General features: G+C 35.1%; 1 protein-coding gene across 1 annotated transcript; it reads right to left on the bottom strand.

Annotated features, from left to right (window-relative positions):
- Positions 1–892: 892 nt before the first annotated feature.
- LOC145111328 (DNA gyrase subunit B, chloroplastic/mitochondrial-like) lies at positions 893–5,613 on the bottom strand. The gene is made up of 20 exons (XM_079047613.1): positions 5,256–5,613; positions 5,023–5,179; positions 4,844–4,924; positions 4,653–4,766; positions 4,436–4,492; positions 4,263–4,364; positions 4,004–4,154; positions 3,837–3,913; positions 3,629–3,739; positions 3,342–3,412; positions 3,063–3,204; positions 2,874–2,972; positions 2,607–2,735; positions 2,397–2,511; positions 2,133–2,314; positions 1,935–2,051; positions 1,776–1,829; positions 1,595–1,700; positions 1,348–1,478; positions 893–1,171 (listed from the first exon to the last, which is right to left on the bottom strand). Exons 1-20 carry the CDS (start codon positions 5,393–5,395, stop codon positions 1,103–1,105), a joined length of 2,205 nt encoding a protein of 734 aa, XP_078903739.1. The 5' UTR covers positions 5,396–5,613; the 3' UTR covers positions 893–1,102.
- Between the last annotated feature and the right edge of the window lie 3,167 nt (positions 5,614–8,780).

The following is an 8,780-nucleotide window of genomic DNA, read 5'->3' as shown; positions in this document are numbered from 1 at the left end:
TTTCAGAATTATTTTTATAAAAATTGATTGCGTTGGAGGAGAATGTGTGTGGCAAAAAAAATAGAAATAGCAATATACTTTTAGTTTTTGCTCACACATACACACAACCATGGACACACATGACCAAGTTACACATACACATACACACAGACATAGACATTAGACATTGTCACATGCAAGCAGCCACACACACAACCACAAACACATACATAGTTATATTATTGTAATTTAAAAACTCCACTAACTATAAAAAGACATAACTTATAGTAGGATTATATTTGAAATAAATTACTATTGTATTTTGAAAACCCACTAACTATAGGAAAACATAATTTACACAAGGATTATGAAAATGATAAATAAAATGCTATATTGGTATGTGAAAATGAATATTTAAAATAAACTAATAGGTATATGTTTTCACAAAACCTACATCCATGAAAACGAATATGTAAAAAAAATAACAAACGAATTTGAAAAAAAAAAAAAAAAAAAAGGAAAAATCTGAATAAGTATACACATTTTCAAATAATGAAAATAAATTGTCAAAAATAAAATTTGATTTATGATATATTGCTAAAATCAATATAAAGGATAAGCTATCTAAAATAAAAATTGACATAAAGACATGTTGAATACTTGAGTTGGAGTAAAATCACGAAGGGTATACACATGCAAAACATATTACACAAAGAGATGCGATATGAACCTTATTGCTACTAGAAGAAATTTAGTTCATCGGGTATCACATTTCTATTGTATGTTGATAATACGTTAATTGCTTATTCTAACATGAAACAAAATAAAAATAAATAATGAAAACACAAGTGTCTCAATTCTAAAATGTTGAAGATGAAGGACTTGAAGCTAAAACAATCTATTAGTATGGATCTTAAGGAACTCAAAAGTCTTTTACTTTTGCCATGAATCTAACACATACAAAGCATATTCATAGGTCCAAAAATGAACAAAAATCACCACCTCTCATTATCTTTCCATCTATTCGCCTTTTTTTTTTCTGTACAATCATCAAATCTAACACAAGAAGGAATTTGGCTTCTCTCCTACACCATATCCTCAAATAATAACTTAAATTCAGTCTTCAAATATCAAGATTCTTCAAATCCATCTTCTTTGCTGTGTTTTGTATCATCTCCTTCCTCGCATCAACCTATATATATATATATATATATATATATATATATATATATATATATATATATATATATATATATATATATATATATATATATATATATATATATATATTTTGTACCCAACACATCAAACATCAAAATAAGGATAACAAGGGCATTCACGTCTTTTCCAATATAATTTGAATCTTACCCTGGCACCCATAAGGCTAGAAAAGGTAACATTTGCTTCACCTGCATCTTCAACCACCATTTTCTTCAATAGCCTTGTCTTTGGGTCCATAGTAGTTTCCCATAATTGTAATGGCATCATTTCCCCCAACCCTGCATTTTATACAAAATTCACTAAATGACCATTTTACCCTTACATTCCAAAGAAAACATTAAAAACCAAATGAAAGAAAGCTTTCCCTTTTTACAAGTTTGCTAAATCTGTTTACCTTTGAACCTTTGAATAGTATATGATGCATTTGAAGGGAAGGAACTCTGAAGGGTTTTAAGTTCTGATTCATCATAACAATAAAATGCTTGCTTCCCCCTCTCTACCTGAAATAATCACCAAAAATAAATTAATTTTTATGAAAAGAACATTTTTATATTACTAAAAAAGAAAATGCAAACCTTATATAAGGGTGGAACACCAACGTATATGCAACCTTCATCAAATAAAGCTCTCTAAAAAACATGAAAAAACACAAACTCAGGCTCTGTTTCTTCCAAAAACAAGTTATTTTTGGTAATATAAATATAAAACAAACAGATTATGTCTGATGATATTACCTGATATCTATAGAAAAATGTTAACAATAATGTACGAATATGAGCACCATCAACATCTGCATCAGTTAAGATGATGATTTTATGGTATCTTAGACCATCTTTTTTGAAATCCTCACCCTGAAAACATGAAAATCGAGTAAAAAGTGAAAAAAAAAAATGAAAAGTTAACAAAAGGGAAATGAAAATATAAATATAAACCTTGACTCCAAGTCCAAGGGCACGAATTAGGGTTTGAATCTCTTCATTCTTGTACATTGCAGCTTCATCCTTTCTTTCAACATTCAAAATTTTACCCTTTAATGGAAGAATAGCCTGAAAGTTCTTATCACGACCTTGTTTAGCACTTCCACCTGCTGAGTCTCCTTCAACTAGAAATATCTCTGCAGATTTTTAGAAAAAAATTTATTACAATATTGTTTATTTCTAATTAGTTAAAAAAAAACAAAAGGAATTAAATATTACCAGCTATTTCAGGATCTGTGGATGAACAATCTGCAAGTTTTCCTGGAAGAGATGAGACTTTCAAAACACTCTTCTGTCTCTCCAAATCCCTTGCCCTCTTTGCTGCTAGAGCTGCCTAGTGACACAAGGGCAAATTTGTAAAAAAGTTAAAAAGAGTTGGATTTAGATTAGACTACATTACATAATATGTATAGGGGATATTTTTCATACCTTTAAAGCATTGAGGGATTTGGAGAGGATTTTGTCAAGTACATCAGGATTTAGCTCCAAGTATTCAGTAAGGAATTCTTGAAGTGAAGAATCAACAATCTTTCTCACTTCTGGATTTCCTAATCTTGTCTTTTTTCAAGAAAATGAAAAGTGGGATAAAATTATTATTTTTTTAGTAAAGAAATGACAGGTGTATTGTGTATGTGGAAGGATTTTTTGATAACTGAAGAACATTGATTATGTTAGAGAATAGAGATTAGAGATTACCTTTGTTTGGCCTTCAAACTCGGGATTTGGAAGTTTGACTGATATTACACAAGTCAACCCTTCTCTCACATGCTCACCACTTAAACTGATGTCTTTTTCCTGAAGCCATGGTAGTGTTTGGTATGATGGAATCAGTGAATAAATGGAATGGTTTATTCCAATGATGAACAATAGCAATGAAAATAATACCTTGATAAGCTTTGACTTCTTTCCAAGGTTATTAAGAGTTCTTGTTAATGAAGCTTTGATACCATCTATGTGGGTCCCACCATCAACTGTACGTATGCTGTTTGCATACCCAAGCATTGTATCTGAATACGCATCTGAACACCTATTCAAAGCCAACCCAATTTAGATAAAGATTTATCATTTTCACATTTTCTATCAAGTATTTTCATTTTAGGTAAGATTCCAATTACTTCATGTATATGTGAAACAATAAAGAAATAGTAGTAATTAGTAGATTACCATTGGAAAGCTACATCAATAGTGGTCCCATCTGCTTCTTTTCTATAGCTCAAAATGTCATGAAGTGGTTGCTAAATCAGAAAACAATTGTCACTTACATTGAAAGCATAATAGTCATAAAGTATAGGGCTAAATCACTGCTATAATTCGGTTAATTTTCCAAAGTATAATATCTTGATAAGAAAATAAACTGAAGTACAATATTATAATTGGGTAGATTAAATTTAAACATAATACAGTGCCTTAATAAGAAAAATTTTAAAAGTATAATAGGAAAAGGCAAACACCTTATCAGCATTTAGCCACTTCACATACTCTACAAGTCCTCCAGCAAAGCAATATTCATCAGATCGATTTTTCTCAGGGTCATTATCCTCTTTCTTGAGAGTAATAGTTAGCTGTGAATATTTGAAAAATATAAAATAATCAATATTTAAGTCAAATAAAAAGAATTATTACAAGCACAAAATGAGGGTGTATTTATTATGGCTCTACCCCAGGGACTAGGAAAGCTCTCTCCCTAACACGTGCAGCAATAGTATCATAATCAAACTCCATTCCAGATGTGAATACTGCATTACAATTTACAAATTCAAATAAACTACTTTCTTGAAGTTTAATATTTGAAATTAAAATAACAAAAGAATAAGAAAGGAAAGTACTTTCAGGGTCAGGCCTAAATTTTATGCGTGTTCCTGTATGTTGATCTGCATCAGGTGGAAGATCTTCATATGATAAAGGTTTAAGAGGCTTTCCACGAATATAACTTTGATGACATTCCTTGTTATCTCTCCAAACTGTAACTTCTAATGTCTGTATGTAAGCAATAAGTATAGAAACAGATTTTGTTTATTTGTTTATCTTTAGGAATAGTTTGTATTGAAAAGTATAAGAGACTTGAAAGATATGATAAATAAGCACCTCAGATAATGCGTTAACTACTGATAAACCTACACCATGTAGTCCACCTGAGACTTTATAACCACTACTGGCCCCACCAAATTTTCCACCAGCATGTAAAACCTGAATCGTTAGATTTAATATTAGCAAATCAGTCAAGTAAGTATTAGAATTATGAAGAAAAGAAAACATACAGTCAACACAGTCTCCACTCCTGATTTTTTTGAGCCTGGATGTATGTCGATTGGTATCTGTAACATGAAAGTGAACAAGTAAGATGAAGGAAACAAGTTTTAAGAAGAAGATTATTGGATAATTAATCTTGAATTCAAAAGGGTTTTACTTGAATTTTAATTTAAGCTCATAAATTAGAAACGAGTAGTTGGAATTTGAAAAGTTAGAAGTATATACCCCGCGTCCATTGTCAGTGATGCGCACTGAGCCATCCGCAAGTAGAACAATATCAACCTTTGAGGCAAATCCCGCTTGTGCTTCATCAACACAATTGTCCAATATTTCGTAAACCTGAATAAATCGATGTAAAAGAACATATTCCAGATTTACAGTAGCGAAAAATGAAGGAAATAAAGTAAGGAAGATACCAGATGGTGAAGACCACGGAAACCCGTGCTTCCGATGTACATTCCAGGTCTTTTCCTCACAGCATCTAAACCTTCTAATATCTGAAATGGGGAAGATTAAAGAATGTTGATGTTTATAACAAGAACCCATGTCAATTTTGAATTTATAAAGTATTAGGTCAAAGTATAAACGTCTTCACCTGAATATTTTCAGACCCATAATGCTCTGAACCATCTTTTTCTTTAAGGGCGTCGGCAACGGAACTTAATGACGATGACTTAAAAGCTCTTGGGGTTAGCAAAGGACTTGGAAACAAAACTCTGTTCGTCGATAGTGTCCTCGCTCCCAAATTTGACCTAAAAACAAATTACAACAGCTTTATAGAATTTAACGATTAACAATGCAATTGGTAGCAAAGAATCAAAATTCCACCTGGGTTTTAGGAGGACAGAGGGTTGAGAAAGGCGGACAGAGGAGATACAGAGGCTATGCGTGGGTAGCCAGAACCTTGTGGACATGATTAAACGAAGAGAATTATAATAGGTTGAATGATGAGGTTTAAGAAGAGCCATTCATCAACAGTCTGCACATGAAGTAGTTTTCACAGTTGGGTTGAGAGCAGAAGAGAAGATAACGATGGTAGCAGCAGTGGAAATGGGTGGGAAATTACAATTGTGTGTTGTTTGCCTCTAAACCCTACCTCTTTGTTTTGAACTTCGCTCTCTAAACCCTATGGTTCCAATCCCTCTTACTACAACATTTGGTAAAGTGTTCTATCGGAATTGAGCATATTTTTTTGTGTTATACAAGATACTGTAACCCATATTAAAATCGTTTTTCATATCCCAGCACATTGTGAAGAAAAATAAATTTCTAACTTTATTTTCTGAGTTTTATACAAAAACCCGTGGTTTCATTTCGTGTTATTTCTTTTCTTCCTCAAACCCTGTTTAAAAATGTGGATCGAGAGTAGGCTATATTTACCGTTAAAAAAAATAAGAAAGCAAACACTATTTAAGAATCTGGCATTCAGTTACGCCTTGTTCCCGAGTTCTACTTAAAGAGAGAAATGGGAGGATACGGAGGGAAAATGAGGGGTGTCGAAGGAAAATGGTGTTCCCGAGTTTCATTAATGAAAGAAAAGTGAGGGAGGGGAAGGAGTTTTGAGTCATATATCCCTTCTTTTTCAATTTTATCAATTCGTTAATGCTTGGGGTACGTTTGTTACAGAGTTTCTTCGTGGCCAGTGACTAGCATAGCATAGTCGTACACACCATCCTGATCTAAAGATGATGATCTCTCGTGATACTTAGACGCCCAATCATGTGGAAGCGTGTAACGTCTCATTTTCACAACCAAATATTTTGATTTTAATTAAGATAAAACTCCACATTATAAAATTCATATTATGAAAAAAACCATTTGTTCCAAATTATATTTGTTGAAAATCAGAGTAATATGATAACGTGGAATCTTCATTGTTGTTAATGAATGTGTACAGTTCCGTCTTCGTCTTCCCACGATAACCAATGATACCTGAAAAACAATAATAGTTGGGTACTCACGAAGCTTAGTGAGTTCCCCCAAAATACCCTACACAACAAACATACAAGCATGCATATCGGGTCCCAGTCATCGGACTGGAATACCCTCGACCCACAGTCTCCCAACTGGAATGCCCCGGGTTTGTTGGCCTGTTGCCTCAACCCAACCGCTCCTCCCGAGCATCCGTACCTACGGCTTACAGTTGGTCTGCACCTGGTATCTTGACCTACAGCACACAACCAAACAAGGAACATGCAAAAAAGTCTATATCAAGAGTCCCCAGTCTATCCTACGTGACTACATACAGTTCCTATGACATCCCTCTACTAAATGATAACCAAAACTAATGGGTCGGCATTGGTGTCTTCGACCCATTGGTACAGTGAGGAAAACTCGCCTGAAATGAAGAACCAAAAAAACTACAACATGCTTCCCTTTCTGCAATGCTTGCTCCCGCGAGCCCTCTAACACCAAAACATGGAAGAATCTTAATCAACAGCCCAAATCCTCAAGTTTGACCCAAAGTCAAACTGATCAAAAAGTCAACAGCTAATGGTCAACGAAAGTCAATTGTCAACTGCCCCTCATGACGTGACCATCTAATGCTCACGTCGTGAGCTAATAAAGGACAAAATAATTAACACTCCTTTATCCTCACGAAATGACAGGCATATCCTCACGTCGTGAGATTAGTATGAATGAGATTTTGATGAATAAACCCACTTAATCCATTAAGCCACTTATCCATATTTTCCAAAAGACTTCCTAATAACGCAAAGACCATAAAAATCGATTCTTTAAGGTCTTGTATGTCCAATGCAATACTTGAACTCAAATTAGGGCATTCATGAAGAAGAGGAGGTCAAAACCTCAAGCATGAACTCAAACATCAACCAAACTTCAGATCCACCACATATAAACACCAAGGGACTCTAAGGACCCATAAAGTTGCTAACTTTATGGAGTCTGAACACTCTAACTCATCAAACCATGGATAATCATGCATGAAACCTTAGATCTAGCAACAATGAATCATATAGATTGAATCTTGGTTACTCACAATGGTCCAAATATGTTGCTAAGAGATGCAAATGAAGTTTCCAAGCTGAATCTATGCTCCAATTGTGATCTCTTCTTCTTCAAGCCACCAAAACACCACCAAAAGCTCAAGAATCACAAATAGAGGCTAGGGTTATGGTATTTTGGGCTTGAGGACGAAGGATGCTCAAAATGAACCCTAAAATTAGGTTTATGGGGTTTAAATATGAAAGAGACCCTAAAAGATCATGAGTTTGGGCTGTAACACATCTCATCTCGTGAGCTCCTATGGCTCACGTCGTGAGCTCGGTTAAATCAGCATTTTCCATTTAATCTCTTGTCACATCGTGACCTCTCTATGGTCACGTCGTGCTATCTGGTTTTACCCAAAAACATGCCTTTGACTTCTTGAAGCCCTAAACCAATCCGTTTTGGAAACTGGGTGTTAGAATTCTCCCCGACTTCAATTAGATTTCGTCCTCGAAATCGGTTCTCGCTTCCACTCTCAGAGTAACCCCTTATGGGTCTTTCAAACTCGATTCATTCCAAGGGGTCTAAGATCACTTGAATACTAGTACCCACAACCATAAACAACTAAGGTTCCAAACCAGGCCCATGAGCCAATTCGGGCAGAGACTCCATCGGTCTGAATCACAACTACTACGACATCCCTTGATCAGTCGACCACCTCCCGACACCTCTGTATACTTTAACGAGGAGAAACAACCTGACGAGAAGCACTACTGTACATAACATCCTTAACCCGCAAAAGAAGAATCCACTTCTCAGTCGAGCACCTACAGATCCCGAAATTGTAACATCCATAAAATTCATAAAAATTTAAAACTTTTTCAAGCATCCAAAAACCATTATTTATTACAAAATGTTTTCAAAATAGTTTCTTATCAGATAATCCCATAAATCAAAATCATAAAATGTGAGGAGGTGCACGATCAAGCCTTCGCCTTCCTGCGATAATCCAAAGTACCTGAAACAAAATCCAAAACTGTAAGCCCGAAGCTTAGTGAGTTCCCTCAAAATACCAACGTCATACAAACCATAATCATATCATAACAAACAACATGCATATAGAGTCTACAATATGACTGGACCGCCCTCACCGGGCCTTCAGTCTAGCTGGCCCACTCTCAGAACCTTTAGCATGTCTGGTCCACCCTCACGGGCCTTCAGTATGTCTGGACCATTCTCCGGGCCTTCAGCCTGACTCATACGCCCCGATGGGTCTGTAGTATATCCGGACCGCCCTGGGTCTGTTGGCCTTCAGCACAAAGCAGGTTCGTCTCAACCCAACCACACATATACAATCAACACATAAATATCATACGCTAGTTCACGCGGCCCGCACGTGAATCA

Source organism: Lactuca virosa, chromosome 5, assembly GCF_052849685.1.
Source record: "Lactuca virosa cultivar CGN04683 chromosome 5, Lactuca_virosa_CGN04683_v6, whole genome shotgun sequence".
Taxonomy (NCBI): Eukaryota; Viridiplantae; Streptophyta; class Magnoliopsida; order Asterales; family Asteraceae; genus Lactuca; species Lactuca virosa.
This window is presented reverse-complemented; position numbering and strand designations above follow the sequence as displayed.